General features: G+C 40.4%; 1 protein-coding gene across 5 annotated transcripts in view; it reads right to left on the bottom strand.

The window, feature by feature from the left end:
- Positions 1-637: 637 nt before the first annotated feature.
- LOC124288248 (PR domain zinc finger protein 14-like) overlaps positions 638-18,028 on the bottom strand; it is an 81,185-nt gene continuing 63,794 nt past the window's right edge. For all 5 annotated transcript variants that reach the window (XM_046724779.1, XM_046724798.1, XM_046724792.1 and 2 more), the window contains 6 exons: positions 14,888-15,048; positions 13,164-13,431; positions 6,536-6,665; positions 6,074-6,200; positions 1,533-1,643; positions 638-1,073 (listed from right to left, as the gene is read on the bottom strand). In XM_046724779.1, the coding sequence (XP_046580735.1) occupies positions 912-1,073; positions 1,533-1,643; positions 6,074-6,200; positions 6,536-6,665; positions 13,164-13,431; positions 14,888-15,048 (959 nt within the window). In that variant the 3' untranslated portion in view covers positions 638-911. The remainder of the gene's footprint in view (positions 1,074-1,532; positions 1,644-6,073; positions 6,201-6,535; positions 6,666-13,163; positions 13,432-14,887; positions 15,049-18,028) is intronic.

The following is an 18,028-nucleotide window of genomic DNA, read 5'->3' as shown; positions in this document are numbered from 1 at the left end:
ACTGCCCGGCTGACTGAACTACCAAGTCCGTGTGGTTGCAGACTGAGCCACCAAGACCCTGCAGACTGGACGACCAAGTCCGTGTGGTTGCAGACTGAGCCACCAAGACCCTGCAGACTGGACGACCGAGTCCGTGTGGTTGCAGACTGAGCCACCAAGACCCTGCAGACTGGACGACCGAGTCCGTGTGGTTGCAGACTGAGCCACCAAGACCCTGCAGACTGGACGACCGAGTCCGTGTGGTTGCAGACTGAGCCACCAAGACCCTGCAGACTGGACGACCGAGTCCGTGTGGTTGCAGACTGAGCCACCAAGACCCTGCAGACTGGACGACCGAGTCCGTGTGGTTGCAGACTGAACCATCGAGTCCGTGTTGTTGCAGACTGAACCTCCAAATCCGTGTGGTAGCAGCGTGACATGATTAGTCAGTCATGGTGAGTTAAAGCGGTAACCGCCAACAGAAACATAAACATGGACAAAGGCGCCATCATATCGTTTGGTCAACACGTATGCAATGTTTCATGGAGATATGTGAACAGTTCTTGATCCAGCCACCAAAACGACAGACCAAAGACAATCGTTTGTATGTCCCCATTGGACATTGATGTGGCGGGTTAGATAAGTCTCAATATAAATCTTGGTTTGCATAAACAATTTATACATACATGTTATACACTAGTTCGTGCGTAGGATTCAATCAACAACAATAGCAGATAAATAAGTTCCTCGATATATTATACAGTCCTTAACGTTATCGTTATGATATTTTCAGCCGATAACATCTTTCCTCATATGATGAAAACATGAACATGTAAGGTGCTGGAGGCGCAGTTTGGAACATTGTCAAGGAATGCCACCTCAACACAATATGTTTATGACATGGCTGACTGTTCATTGCAACTTTCAGAGTGCTATTTTCCAACATGTGAGTTCATATGAAATTTGAGTTCATAGGTTTGTGAGAATCCTTTTCCGCAAACAGAGCATATACAAGACTGGTCTTTCGCATGGGTCCGCCTCACGTGGCTGTCGTGGGCTGCATGAGAGGCGAACGCTTTCCCGCAGTGTTTACACTGAAACGATAAAAATAGGTAAGTTACCACAAAGAGAAAATGATGTCATGATGTCACATTGAACTGGAGAATTTTGATTTAAGTATATCCCTGAATGATTCTCAAAATTCTTTTCTTCCTCCCTCTTATATTGTTGTCCGACCTTTCAGATAATTTACGTGACCGACACAGATGACCTGTGTAAATAATATACATGTAAATCATTTTAATCACTGAAATGCATTTTCACCACTCATGTAATTGCACTTCGCTATTAGACATGGAAACATATTACTAACAAACTCCTGTCGCAACAACTACCTTGAATTCTCCATAACATAACTTACTTCGCGATATGTGTTTACTAATCAGGGATGTAATTAAAACATCTTGATATTGAGTAATTGTAAAACGATAACTAGACACCTTAGTGGCAGGCATATTTCTACAAACCTTTGATATAATTCAGACATAACTCACCTTGAACGGTTTCTCGCCAGAATGCTGTCTGATGTGCGTCCTAAGTATACTCGAGGCTGTGAAAGCTTTGTTGCAATATACACACTTGTATGGACGCTCGCCGCTATGTACCTAAGGGTAGATAAATACTGCCAGATAAGATGGTATGTGATTTAGCGATTTTGCGGCGCAGTCAGCAATATTCCAGCTATATCCGAGCGATCAGCGCCACTCAAATACTCCGGCTATTCAGTCTAACTGAGCCTGGATCAGATAATCCAATGATTACATTAATCAACACGAATGGGAAACAGTGACAGGCAGCGAGTCTCGTTACTTGATCCCGTTAGTCGCCTCTCACGAGATCCATTGGTAGCTGAAGTCAATGCTAATGCTAATCATCATGATTTGAACGCGACGCTTGACATGTGTAACTTGAACCCGACCGTTCTGCCGTCAACAGCTGATTCGGACCAGTGCAGTATCAACTGAACAGAGACAGATCCACCTGGTGGTTAGTGATGAATAATGCTTCAGTGTATCTCCACCCTTCACCCAAACTATCTAGTTAATGATAACAATAATGTGGTTGAATATCTTATAAATTATATATAATACAGATCATCAATATACCCGAAGTTAAACGTCCAGGCCGAAATGACTTGTTTGATTTTGCCAACTCAAGCAAACATTCCGATTCTTATGAATAAAGAAAACACAGTCTGGTTGGGCAACATGGTTGGTGCTGTTGTCTGTATGTCTTACCCTTCATTTTGCATAGGTGTTCTCTGTAAGGACATCAAAGATATCATTTTGTTTCTCAATTAATTTCACATGTCACTTGCTTTCATTTTGACAAATTGTCCAGAATTTCAGAAAACACAACAGAGTTGGGCAGGCCCTTGGTGTTTATCACGTGTATGGTGCTGAGAAACCACGAAACATAATTGGGGTTCGAACCCATGGCGGTTTAATTCTGACGTGCCAGAAGGACGCAATTCTGTCCAGCAGCGAATTAGACAACTGGGGATATCAGCATCGTGTCAGCATTCACGCTGAGTATTTTGTATTAGATACAAACGGACACTGCAGAAAGGATGTCAGCCATGATTAAATATAAGAATGTTTAGAAATCATGTTGCCGTTATTTAGCAAGAATCTATGTCGTTCAGGGTAAACAGTCATACAGATATGTATTAAATCAAGGTGTCGAAAAGGGTCAAGTTATCTCTGCTTCTGCGATTGCCTATTTTATCGGCAGTCTTATCACAGCCGGTAGATGTACGCCTCAAAGTACAAGTAATAGACACAATAACGCTATACAGGTGATTATATTCATCATTATAATGTGTGCTTTCAACATCAGCTGATTTCTCTCGGCTGTAACTTCATGTACACTACCATCAAATATTGTATCACGCTTAAAGGCACTATTTCACACCACACTTCTCTAAAAGTATATGATTTATTCCCAAACAAAACTACGTATTTAGATTACAAAATTGAATGAATTAATGCAACTTTGCATTTAATCGACTCTCTGCCGACCGAACATTATTTAAAGCGAACTCAATCGAGTTATGTCTCTTGGAGCGCTCTTTACGAATATCCTATAACTCCTTTGGAGACAGAACTCAGTCCTAGACACATGGCGCTAATGTCTGGCGTAAAAAACATACGCTCAACTTGTGATTTGCGTGCGACAGTTTTCGATGTACGAAACAATTGTTTACATTCCACATATGGCGTTCTCTGTTTAGAAGTTGTTTGCCTCGAGTTTAGGCAGGTCGTAAGTCATAATAAGTCATTTATTGCATCAATAGGAAGCTAAAATGAGTGCATATGTCCCAATATATATAATATAGGCCACATATTGTCGAAAATGTGTGAAATTGTGCCTTTAATTTCCTTCGCTGTTGTGGAAGTGATTTTCAGATAAGTCTCGTCCACATACCGTCAGTAGATAAGTCAGGTCGTAGCAGGCTTGGAGTCGCCCCCGACCCGCTGTTGTGTTACAGGTTCAGTTAGCCTTCTACAAACTGCCACATCACAATATTGCTAAATGACGTAGTCTCGGAAAGTGGCAACTGAGGGAGCAAACTCTAAAATATTACTCCGGTCGCCTCAGACCAATACCAAAGTCCTACATTTTACGAGCGCCTCATCTTTCACTGTTTTACTGTTTCCAAATCTTCCAACCACACATTGACGCTTTTATAGAAGAAAGATGATTAAGTTTTGCCATTAATGTACGAAAACTTGTTTTCTTCTTAAAATATTACCTTCACCCATGAATCATGAATACTCCAGGGGCAAAGTAAAGCACCGCCTTGTCTTTAATTTCGTATATCTCTGTCTACCATATTTGGTTTGGACATATCTTCAGATGACTGGTTTCTGTAGGTAAAATGTGGTAGCAGAGGGGCACATGGGACTAAATCCTTTACATAATTTGAATGTAGATTTGAATTTTGAAAAACAAAATTTGCGTTTTCTTCTTCGTTGAATACTACAAATACTGGTAATAGTTTATTAATATGTGAATCTATGCATGACCACACATCCAACTTGTTGTGATCTCAACATATGGCAAATATCATAGTGCCCCCTGCATGTGAATGAATAAAATAACCATTCAAATGATTTTATTACATCCAGATCACACAGGCTTAATATTTCAGAATCGCTGCTACTATGACAAGCATATCGCTGACATTGCCAAAAAGCATAATACAGACTTAGCAAGCAAAATATGACCAGGATTAAACCAACAAGTAAAGCCTTTTACAAGGCAACGTTGGAGGCACCTGAGTAAATTTAGAAAATTGGTGAGAAGGACGTGATTTGATTTGGTGAGTGAAGCTGATTTCAAGAGCATCCCGATGACCATACCTCCGTCTATTAGAGACTTGCTTCTATTAGGGGTCTGTACTGGCATCGCAAATACGGTATATGGCATTTCAGTTCTTCGGTATATGACATTTCATATCAAAGGTCTGTGTCATGTCTAACCATGTCCGGAAGTGAGGTACTAGTGACGGACGGAGGAAGCATGGCCCTATATATATAAATAAATACTTTTATTACTCACCCATTGAAGATATCACTGTTTAATAACTTTACAATGTTATTACTGAAAAATTCAGCCTGATTAAATGGTTTGAAGGCGCAATAATGCAAGTAGTGTACGACTGTTATGCCACTAGGCACAAAGTGTCGTTTGATTTTGCTATCTAGTTGGTACAGGTTGTTTTGAAACAGTCTGTGGCCCCACACGACACACTAATCCGTGAAACATCGTCCATGTCCTTTTGATGTTGACGACTGTCCTTAGTGCCCGTGTTTGTGACAGAAATAAAGCAGATAGCTCGTAAGATTTTATGCCTTAAAATGTAGAAAAATTCTTGTTATCCCTTGTTATAACAGGATGAGATTCACGAAAAATTACAACAGCGGAGTTCTAAGTATGTAAAACAGTGGCATTGCCTGTTAGGTTTATATCCGTCAGTTTTTATATGCTTTCAATTCTTAGTATGTACAGCGCGGTGAAACTGTTCAGACATATGACCCGAGTAACTACTTTCCCGTCCTCTTCCAAGATTCAAGAGGAGGTAAAACTGATGTGTAATGTACGAACAATTTACTTGAATGTGATAACACAGCTACACCGCTATGACATCAGGGGTAGGGCGGCCCTAAGCTACTGTCAGCTGATGAACAACGTGCAGTCCCTGATCGATACCATGGCGGGGGCTGGCATGTGTTAGGACTGCTGTCACTCTCCATTCTTTTGAGGGGAATTTGCACTCCCCTGATTTTCCAGAGGACAATAGTGTAACATTGTCTTCTTTATCAAAGCTCAACAATCATTCGCTAACAACAGGCAGATGGGCTTTTACAGGACAGCCTAAACACTTAAAAGCTCTTTAAAATCGAAGTCTCTATCACAGCAGAAATAGAGTTATTCTGAAATGTCCGTTCTCCATAAAATGTTTTATTTGAGAGCAGTTCTGAGCACCAGAGTTGTGCTGATGGGTCGATGTCAAACTACAAACTGTGCGGTGGATGCCTCTCGACTAGGGAACGGCCAGGTTGGCCCTTTTGTTCTTTCCATCGAACGTTCTCAGCCCAATCGAACCCCAGATCTAGGAGACGCTTCGACACTCACGCTCTGTATTGGGGAATTCTGCCAGAGCTATGCTCTAACGAGTAGAACGTAGTATATTATTTGAGTTAACATTGGTGGTGGGGCTATAACACCGGGTGGTTGGAGAGGGAGGACCCAGTGATCAGTGACATCAACAGTTTTCGATCTATTCATAGCAATGGAGTTCCAGAACTACCAATTTAAAGATAAATGTAAATTTGTTATCACTTGAGTCATGTCTATGTTTCAGGACAATACTACTCCTGTATGTGAGTACAATGAGTCTATGTGTACCGTTATGCTTCAAGGTGACACACAGATTTTACGGATCTTTACGGGTGAGTTTTTTACGTGCCATTTAAGTAAGAGATGCTTGGCAGGGGTGTACCATTGATAATAATCGTTAAGTACTAACCCGCATGTGTTTGTTGAGACTGGACGACTGGCTGAAACTCTTGCCGCACACAATGCACTTATGAGGCCGATGTTTTTCGTGAACGTGGAGGATGTGGATTCTGAGTCTGTCGCGTTTCTCAAAAGATCTGGAAACATGCAAATATGACCGCTTGTACAATATGGTGATCCACAAGTAATTAATCTCCGAGATAAACATGGAAATTGTAAGTTCATCGTTATCTGAAAGAGTGAGTGAGTTTGGGTTTACACCGCTTTTGGCAATATTCCAGCAATATGATGGTGGTGAGACACCAGAAATGGACTTCACACATTGTTCCCATGTGATGAATCGAACCATTGGCTTTGGCTTGACAAGCAAACGCTTTAACCACAAGGCTACCCACCGCCCGTTAATCTGAATGAATTAAACTGATCATACAATAAGGAACCAAATGTGAACTACTGTTTGGAAGTATCTTACCTGCTACAGAGGTGGCACGGGTACTTTCTGTCTCCCTGGTCCACACATCGGGTGTACTTTAAGTGTTTGTCTCGGTAGTACTTGTAGGCAAACACCTTGCCACACCGCTCACACTGGTACCCCTCACTGGCTGTGCAGTAACACATGTTCACTTTATCATATTATATAATATGTACAACATGTACTATGTCATAATGTGGGTATTTATTACTTAAACACGGTTGGAGTCGGCCAGAATCATACCACGAAAGAAATATGAAGTATGATACACAGTCAGTGAGTGACTTTAGTTTTACGCCGCACCCAGCAATATTCCAGCTATATGGCGGCGGTCTGTAAATAATCGAGTCTGGACCAGACAATCCAGTGATCAACAGCATGGGAATCGATCTGCGCAGTTGGGAACCGATGGCATGTGTCAACCAAGCCAGCGAGCCTGACCACCCGATCCCGTTAGTCGCCTCTTACCACAAGCATGGGTTACTGAAGGTTCATTCTAACCCGGACCTTCACGGGTCATACACAGTTAGATGGAGCTGGCGATACTGTACAGAACCGTGATAAAGGAGAATGCTAATGCAAGAAAGATGTTTACATAGGGTAAAGGCATTCTAAAAGTCACCTTCGACGATTATAATTGAACAAAAAGTTTGTAAAATAGCCTTAAAACACGTAATAAAAGCCCTCGCATTTCTGCCTGTTACGGTAACACCCGACAGTTAATAAGCAGAAGCGGGTATCACGTGACTTGACGTCATACGTGCCTAAGTGCCTGACGGTGACCATGGATTCAGAAAAGATGTTCCTGATGTCATTTTTGACATGGATGTTACAAAGTATCAATACGAGCCAATCTTGCAAGAGAAACTTCCAGTTAAGATGGAAAAGAAACAATCAAGCAAAACGTAGGCACCACTTGATGTCAAAATAATTCTAAAAATAGACGATGTAATTTATCAGCACAATGACATAGTTCCAGGCTGCACACACACCCCTATAAGAAATTATGTAAAAAAAAATGTGATTGCAGTTCCTTCTGTGTTAAACTGGTGACTGCAGGGAGACTGGAATTATTTTTAAAAAAAACCCGAACAAACAAAAACAATTGCATAAAATATAAGTAATTTGAAAAGTTATGAAAACAATCCTAAATAAACATGTAGCAAAATACGTATCGCGCGTGGCACGTGCACTTTGTGCACAATGAACTTGCTCACTTTTTGCATGTTGCCACTTGAAAGCTTACATGCAACGCAAAACACAACTACGCAGATTCTGATACCTTACAGTAACAAATTATAAGAAATGCAAATTCAACTTATAAAGTTGAAAAATAACGCGATGAAAAAAATCCCGCGAAATCGGAGTTCAAACGATTTATTAAAATAACCCCAGCTGGGGTGAAAAGTGGTTTCAGTAGCTGTGCTGCACTGCGCATAAAGCGCATGCGCAGTGAATAGGTTCGCGCATCTTGAACCGGGATGATTATTTCCACACACAAAGAGCCCTGAGAGTGTCGACAAATCAGCCAGCCAATGAAAGACTTCGTTACACTTAAGTGCATGCCCGCCCACTCTGACTAGGTTCGGTATCCCGGGTGCTTCGTTTCGAGGGTAGTAAACCCAAGTACAAAATATTGCGATTGCACGTTTATAATTTTGTTTATTTGTTTTTTCAGAATCAGCAATGTATATTATATGTCATGAATAAATGATAATTGTGTTTTAATTATGTTTATTTTGTTGGTTGCATCTTAGCTTGAAGTTCACACACCTGATAGTGAAAATTGAAGAACGGTTGATTATTCTCTTGCCTCTGAATGTTGTGGAAAACACGTTAATTTCAACATAAACTGCGCGTACGTCATAACAGAATCACAGAATACCGTGGGTATGCTGGAGACTGGAATGGCCCAAAATGAAGTGGCCAGACATTTTGGTGTCAATAGAAACACGATCTCATCTCTATTTCGTTTTCTAGACGTTTTCCCCACATGGGCATAATGTGTTAAGCCCATTTCTGGTGTCCCCCGCCGTGATGTTGCTGGAATATTGCTAAAAGCGGCGTAAAACCAAACTCAGTCAGTCAGTCAGTCTAGACGTTTTCAACATAATGGGAACACGAGAGATTTGCCTCGGACCGGCCATCCACGTGTGAGATCACCTCAGCAAGACAACCACATTCGGCTGACCCATCTAAGAAATCGATTCCAGAATGCCAGTTTGACTGCGCGGACCATTCCTGGCTTATGTTCCAGGACTGTACGGAACCTACTGAGAGACCACAACATCCGGCCCCGACGGCCTGCAATACGGCCAATTTTTCCGATCTTGCTCCAAGGTCAACGTCAGGCACGTCTTGCCTAGTGCAGACAGCATCTACGGTACAGGAGACAAGATTGGGATGTTGTTTTGTTCACAAGGGCGTACATGGCGAGGTGAACGGTATGCTGACGCGTGCGTTGGTCAGCGTCGACAGTTGGGTGGCGACAGCGTTCTGGAATGGGGAATGGCACATCACATCTCATGGTAGGACACAACTTGTCATTGTCAATGGCAGACTAACAGGTCTGCGATAGAGGGATGAGGTCATTGAGCCTCATGTGCAGTCGTTCATTCAAGGATAGAGACTTCATGCTTCTGCAAGATAATGCCTGTGTCCACATGTCGCTCGTGTTGGGACAGATGCCTGAGACAGCAAAACATTCCGGTTCTCCCCTGGCCAGATGTTTCTTCGGACCTGTCCCCGATCGAGCACGCTTGGCATGAAATCAGCTATTGACGTCAGCTGAATTGGGACAAGCGTTGGTTCAGACATAGTAAAAACATTCCCCAAGCTTTCTTAGTCGCTTAGTGTCGTCTGTGCGTCGTCGTTGCATCCAGCATCAACGCCAATGGTGGACACACACGATACTGAATTTGTGAACTGAGTTTTGACACCACATCTCCTCAAGGGCGTGTCACGATGCCTAGAGTCAAAGCATACATATTTCGATATTGTCCTGTCAACAGTTAAACAGTGATTAAGGAAAACACCACAAATCATGTTATAATTTTTCTTCATTAAGAAAATGGCAAAACATCAAATATAGCACAGTTACTTAGCACTTAGTTTTTCAGCGACGCAGATAATTTATTTCCCGAAAATTGGTGAATTATCGAATACTAGTCAGGACAATGTATATTTCCCCAGTTTTAGCTTTTGGAAATAGTTATGGTGCTTGGTCATAACCTTAGAATGGCATCAGGGCAGCCAATGAGAATAAAGAACAACTTTTACAGCACACAATACTGACAAATAGCGAGTCTGATGCCGACGCGCGTAATTCATTAAATGGAAAACATTGAAAAAAACTGCATTTCATTATTTGCTGTTGTATTTATAGATAATATTTATGGTAGACTGCAGTATTTGGGGCTCCAAACCGGAACGAACGTTATAGCCAAACATTTTCAAGCTCATGGGAAATCACTTACTGATTTTGATAATATATATTTCATCACAATCTGACCTGATTTAGTCATGAAATGAACATGAATTATTTTTGTACCACATCAACGGTCTATGATAACGGTTATGTCGATCGAAAACTGCCGCCCAAACTATTTACATCGTCTGTGGTGCCTACTTCTATTATTCGAAGACGCGATGCATGCAATCCTAGGCAACACAATACACCTTCTGACTGATCATAAAAATGACAGGAAAAAAGCGGTTTACATTACTGTAGTGCTTGGTCTTACATATTGTGGCCGACCTAAGTCACATATGACGTCACGAGTGTAAAAAGGTCACGTGAGTATGCATAATGGCCGAAGCTGAGATAGCAGAAACGGTTTTCGCGATTAAAATATAAATATTAATATTTTTGAATTAACATTGCGGCACATGTTTCTGATGACTATCTTTAACCCAGTCGGTTATTGCAATTTTCCTTTAACAGAACAAAATCAATCGATTTCCTAACGGATTCGATGTTTGTAAACATATATCATCTCGGAATACAATACAGATGAGCAAATACAATTATTATGTATTGTAGCTTTCATGACGTTTTCTTGAACGTTTGCAACATTGGATAAAACACAGTAACAGTAATAAGAAACCATAGTCTGAGTAAAGAATATCCAAATACTCCAAACATTACGTTAACTTTCATGATGAAACGTGCAGATCATAGATGAGAAATGTTAAAAAGTGACAAATTCAACATGGCTGTCATGTTTTTATTTGTTTATAACAAATGAATGTATGTGTGCAGCTGTAAGAAACCTTCACTGAGATGTGTTTGTCAGTTTCCAAATCCAGAGGTTTAGAGAAGATGCCGAAATTCACGAAATGACGCTGGACTTCTTATCCTTTAGATTGGTGCATATACTATTCCGTATTAACAACACACACACACACACATATACTCATGCCAATAATAGTTGTCACCCCCTTCAATTTTTTTAATTGGAGAGGGGATGTGGGTTGGGGTGTGAGATGTGTGGGGTTGGGGTGGGGCGGGGGTGGCAACCATTATTGGCATGAGTATATATATATATGCTTTGTGAAAACAATACTCTTTATGACTTTATTGCGGGACCGTTCATAATTTATAGCTAGGGTGGATGATGATAATTTGGGGGTGGGGGTGGGGGTTTCACTATGGCAAAGAATTATAACTAACTCCTGGGATAGCTTTCTCTGATATTTTATCGTTGATCATTTCTGGAAGAAGCTACACTTCAGGCTGGTTATATTTTAACTTGTTGCCATTAGGTCGATCATCGTGTAAGCGTGGTTTGTCCCACGTGACGAGGTAAACAATTGCGAAACAATCCAGCGATTGCTTGACGAGCCGATAACGTAGACGCCGACGTGTATATGTCCCAAGTTGATCTGTAAACATCCACAACTTTCAAAATATGTTTTGGCAGAAGACCTACATATCCGCGACACAATGTATTAGCTCCATCATAGTAGTGTCTATCTGTTCAATATGAGGAAAGACTCAAGTGATATCTTATGTGATAGCATTTTCTTTTGGATAACAAATTCTATCAACATTTAACCTGCCAGACACGCTGAAGCTGCAAGCATACGGCATAGTTGGAAACATAAAGTGTCTACCACATACTGCGAAAATAACCTGGACATCTGACCATTACACATGGCGGGTATTTCAGTAGAAAGTGTTTCAGTGTATCACCAAGCTTGGAAAAAATGTTTACTGCCAGTCTATCAAACACTTCCATTGCACGAAAATAAATCCACCCCATCGCACAACCACTGTGTGTGATCAGAGTTTGCAGAACATAGGGCATTTAGCAATACGTTAATTGTAGAATTGTGTTGACATTTGACACATGGCAATTGCTAGTTGTGGTAGATGTGGTATACAGAGTGAGGACAGGAACATGTCTAGTTGCCAGATGACCCGACCTACAAAGTGTCCAGCTCATAGTTCTGGGGAATTCTGAAGGGAACTGTCAACACGGAATTCATTAGTGAATGGCCTTTAATATGTCCTTGACAAAATCAGGATAATCAAAATATTTTACGAGTTTATTTAGCTATTTCAGGGTTGTCTTCGTTGACTTAAAGATATGTTCATTTTACTGACAAATTAAAATAAGTATACCTATAGTCTGTTTGCAGTGAAAACGTACCGATGAATTTCATTTTGAACAAAATAGTAAATCAAGGTGAGGTGAGGTGAGGTGAAATTGGGTTTTACGTCGTACTTGAGAATATTTCGCTAATATGACGACGTGCATGCGTGTGTATGTGTATGTGCGGCTGCTTGTACTAGCCCAGACTTAAGCTGGTTTTATGGTGCTAGCCCACTGAGATACCATGCCGCAGTGAAGCATGAATACCCCACTCAGACACATTATACTGACTCCGAGCCGACCAGTCCTTGTTGTACCCATTAATGCCGAGCGTCAGGCAGGGACCAACAAGTACCATATTTTAACGTCTTTTGGTATGACTCGGTCGGGGATCGAACCCGCGACCTTCCGCTCCCCGGCGGACGCTCTAACCACTACACCACGGAGGCGGTCAAATAGTCAATCAAATAAAGTGAAATTAAGACAGCGAATCCTCATAATTTTACCTTGCCAATGGAACAAAATATCTCAGACTTTTATGCAACTTAGGATAAAAGTTGTTTAACAAACGATCATAGTTTCAAATCACTATTATTGGTTTGTATTACAATGGGGTACGCGCAGTAGTTGGAACAATGAAACAAATGCACGTGCGGTACGTGATGAGCGTTAACTTAGACTACCGTAGAAACCAACCCTTCTTGTTCTCGGGATTTCATTTAATGTGCATACCCCCTTGTTGTAATACAAACAAATAATAGCGATTTGAAACTATGATCGCCTCGTATTATAGAGTTGCGACCCTTTGGCACACCAGGCACTTAAGATTGTTGGTTCGAAACCCGGTTCCCCCTGACGACGTTTCCAGGTTTTGCACGTCCTACCCATGCCCGTGGGTGCTCGACGTCTGAGGCATGTATCACTTCGGGTTTCCCTCCCACAACAGGCTGGCACACCGTCATATAATGGGAATGCATTTCGAAGCATCGAACGAAGTTGCACAATTGATGGGGAGAAGTTATGCCACTCACCATCTGCCTCTTCCTGGGCTCCACCGTCTGCCATTTCTTTCAGGGCGACTGGAACCCCCATGAACTGGAGGTAACAGTCCCCATACCACACTAACAGCTCCGTACCCTGGGGGACGTCCTTACATGCTTCGTACCAGATGTCTCCATCAACCTGCACAGCTAGAAGGTTTTGCTCCTGGGCATATCTTGCACAGTTCACATACGTCATCCAGTTTCCTGCATTGCCTCGCCCGTCCACAAAGTGGCTTAGCTTGCCTTCCTGAAACACCTGTAGGACACATACTGTCATGATTACTCGTCGAAGTGACGCATGTGTCAGACAGAATGGTCTTCAAACACACATAAGATATCATGTATGTAACTTAAAACATTGTTCACAATAACATGTGAATGCTTATACCGTATATACAATCTGTTTTCGTTCCCTGACTTTAAGAGGGGCCCATGCTTGTGTTAACATTGCATATACTTATACAAAATGTTACAGAAGTGAGTAATGATCTTTGTATAACGCTGCAAACAGCAATATTCCAGTTTCACCGTGCCGTGGAAACTATATATGCGAAAATAAACATGTCGCTATGAGGTTTACAGTGACTCGGAAGAACGCCGTATCACTATCATGTTGCTGGGAAGGGTAGAAGCCAACAAGAACATATTATGTAAACAGCCTGAACGGCAGCACACTAGCCAGTTTGAACTGCTGGAACCAAAGAAGAATGTCTACTTTATGAAACTGAGTGGTGCGAAGAAGTATGAAATGTAGTATAACGTGATTGTCAGCAGGGTCACAAAAGGGTCGGCGCCCTAGACGATTCCTTACACTGGATTACTGGGTGAATCTCGTTCCTGATTTACCTGTATATGTCTCTGCACACAACAGTATTCTAGCAATGAGGGCGGCTGTATATAATTGATTGAACAAGTTATAAAAGTCGCTTGGAATAATACTTCAGTTATATAAAGGCACGTCGTCCAGATGTGGAAGGAAAGTCCAAAGTAATTCAGTTCCCTGACGTTTACTAGTTTTGTGAAAGCCCCGAGCACAGGTATGGAGCTGACATACCGGGGATGGATTCAAGCCTACGATCTTAGGATAATGATGGGCAGAGAGACGCAAGACCGCAAAGCACTTTGCTCCACCTCAGACGACTTGATCATCCGTGCTACCGTACTGTGACTTTGGTAGACACCGATCGACACGTGATCAATGAATATCGGTCTCAAGATTACGCTTATGCCTTGAGCAGGTTCGATGAAGATGTTGAAAGTCAACGAAATGACGACACACAACCAAAACTATATCATACCTGCTACAACTGTATGATCTCTGCTCATCACATGCATGCACAAGAAAATTTAAATAAATACGAAGTTCATGAAGTGTAAGGTTTCCACACCCGACACTGTAAACTATACACAGCAGAAACATAACTACAACATAAACATAACTACAACATAAACATATCTACAACATAAACATAACTACAACATAACTACAACATAAACATAACTACAACATGAACATAACTACAACATAAACATAACTACAACATAAACATAACTACAATTTCAAAATGAACGTTTTACAGGAGTATGTAGCGATTGATTCACCTAAATCATGATTCAGAAAAAAAACATTCAGAACATATGTATATTTCAAAGTGTGATGTTGACCCGAATAAGGATTTGTAAGAAGCCTGACATTAGTTGATATGACATACCTCCCACATGAGTGAGTTGTCGTCGTGAGTCTTGATCTCACTGGTGTTCACCACTCTACCCTTGAACGGGCCGAATCTCGTACCTTTGCAGATGACTGTCTTCGTGCAAAAAGATCCATAGTGTATTGTTCCTGCAAATGTGGTCTGATAAATAGCCACTCCTGTAAGAAAGGCAAATAATATATAATAATTACGTTTTGAAATAAATCGACATATCGATTAATATAAATTAAAACGTACTACATAAATGTGTTATCAGAGAAAATAACTGAAGTTAGGTTATACAGTTATTTATCTATTATTGATGTGTTGATGTGGCTGAAGATAAACAAGCTGGAGAACAACGATAATTATTATTTCTGTTTCATCATCAGAATCCGTTGTTTTCTCCAAATATTAATGACGCATAAACGTGTCATTATATCCATTAGCATCTGAAGACAGGTCCTTTCCGTTTGCAGTTGCCCCCAATGCTCAAGAACTATCCCCACAGAGTGTTAGTGCTGTCCACAAGGAGACACTTTCAAGTCACAGCGTTTGAGACAAGTGGGATTATTGCCATGTGGATTATCAAAACCACAAAGGAATTGCTTCAAGTTTTACAATCTCAGCCTGCACAGTTCGATTATGTTTTCAGCTTTGGGCATATCGATTTTGGTTTAAGATTTCATATTCTCCTAAATATTATTGACAGCAAGTTATCACATCTAAAACGCCCTCACCCATGCATTTCTACATATGCTTCTTTACAGATAATGGAAAAGTGGCAGATGGGAAAGAAGAGAAATAGGGATAATTTCTGGCTAATTTAAGAAATGGGCATTCATTGAAAAATGTATATGTATGTTTACAAATCACATCGGTTTTTGAATCCTCGTTTAAACCATTTCTGAATAAATAATATTTTAATTCAGTATCGTCATGTGTTAATTTCGTATGTATCATGTAAATAATGAAACCTATGACAATAGGAACAGTAGGTTTACCTGGCCTGGTTTCATTGGTCCTTTATTGACTGCCATTGTACATGGTACAAACAAGAAATCTAGTCTTTGTCATCATTTGCTTTCAAATGTTGAAAAAAATATGTTATTAAAAACAGAACTAGTATGTATAAGGTATACATTGTATAGATGTATATTAACCTTTCACAATAATACACTTTAAAAAAAAGATATTTTTTTATATGGGGCCCTCTTGACTAGGGGTTTGACGCCCTTTTGACTTTTTGATGCGGCCCTGTTCACTTTTCCGTTTTGGGGCCCTTTTGTCATGTGGCCCTTTTGACTTGGACCCCTTCATATAACCCAGATCAAAATCCACATTATACAAATTTGCCAAACCTACTATGCTATAAAATGTGTCAGTATTACTTGCAAAGAAGCTGACCAAATTGTTTACAATAATGAATTGTTCTCTTAGAACCAAATGTCGTTAAGTGTCATGTCGTCCTTGTTCCTAGTAATACTGCTGTTGTAAATACACGCTCTTGTACCACCGTTGGTGTTGTGTTGTTATTGTTTAGAATAAAGACCTTGAACCTTGACAAATTAGAAGTGAATCTTGATAAAACGAAAGTCTAATTTTTTGAAGCGGCCCTGCCAAGAAAAGAAAACTTAAATTTGTCTTTGAACAATTTCCAATTGAAATTGTTGATAACTATACATTTAGTAGGAATAGGAAATTTAATCAATCAATAAAAAATCTTGCAGCAAGTGCATCCAAAGCAATGTTTTGTCTTTTAAAAAAATCTAGAAATCCTAATATCCCGTTGGAGTGTTTACAAACCGAAACATGAGTCTCATTAACCAGACAATGACCTACTTCTCAGCCGATCCGAAGTTTCTGGTGTGAAAGTGTGTGACACCGTAAACAACTCTGGCTCCATTGAATTTCAATTCCTTGTTTGATAAGACAATGGTATTTACAAATTAATTTAGTTCTAAAGTAAAAAAAAAATCTTATTTCTATATTTCATGTCGAGGTTTAGGCAGCATGTCGTTAACTAAGATGTCACAGACTGCCCCTGTTTGAAGAGGTCGTACAGTGATTCACAATTCATCTGGCTCACTGGTTACACCTGTTATGTGTTCTTTGCACTTATAACATGTATTTTTGTAACGTACAATGTGACTGATATAATATCCAGTCCGGACCAGACCGCCAAACGTTTCTAGCGGCCGAGCCACGTTTTGAGATTTCCACGATTTCCAGATTTCCGTTAGTCAGAGCACGCTACATACGACAGAACCACGCTGCACGACATGTTTGCAAGGATTAGAAGGAGCGTATTGTTGCAATATACAAGTGCTTAGATGTATCAAATAATACTGATTAATATGTATATATCCAGTTGAATGAGTTGGTGTCACCATTCTGGACTGGTTATTGTACTAAGTTGCGTAATAGGACCGCCCCCAGTCAGCAGGAAAAGAGACTTCTGTGTAATCAATGTTTTGACTTGTTAAGGCATTTGATGTTATGATAGCCCCAATTCTTTTGTATGGCTGCGAAACTTGGGCATACGAAAATTTAAACAAAATTGAAAAAGCCCATTTGAAATTTCTAAAATTGGCCAGCGGTTTACGAAATTCTACCCCTACTTTTATGGTATATGGAGAACTCGGAAGATTCCCGTTATATGTCACCACGGCTAAGCGTATTATTTGTTACTGGCATAAACTTAATAATTCTGGAATGCAGCAGAAATTATCAAAACTGATTAACAATTATGCACATGTACAAAGTATCTTTGAGAATGATTTTGATCCCTGGACGCATCATGTTAAATCTTTATTAGATAAATGTGGCTTATCTTTTGTATTCTATAACCCTGTTAGCGTACCATGCCAATGGCTAGTTTCACAAGTGGAGATTGTATTAAAAGACCAATTCCACCACAGTTGGATATCTGATATTGAAAATAGCTCTAAGGTCTTTTACTATAAATATATTAAAGATACCCCGATACTTGAAAACTATCTTCTCTTCCCGGCTTATATTTACTCTCCTATTTTGAAATACAGAACCTGTAATCACAATCTCAAGGAAGAAACTGGTCGTTGGCATGGCATTGCTAGAGAAAACAGAACATGTAAACTTTGCCATTCACCAGCAATAGGAGATTTAAATGTGAAGCCC

Source organism: Haliotis rubra, unplaced genomic scaffold (assembly GCF_003918875.1).
Source record: "Haliotis rubra isolate DU_JTF1 unplaced genomic scaffold, ASM391887v1 Scf111, whole genome shotgun sequence".
NCBI lineage: Eukaryota > Metazoa > Mollusca > Gastropoda > Lepetellida > Haliotidae > Haliotis > Haliotis rubra.
Note: the sequence above shows the minus strand (reverse complement) of the source record. Positions and strands in the feature narration are given on the sequence as shown.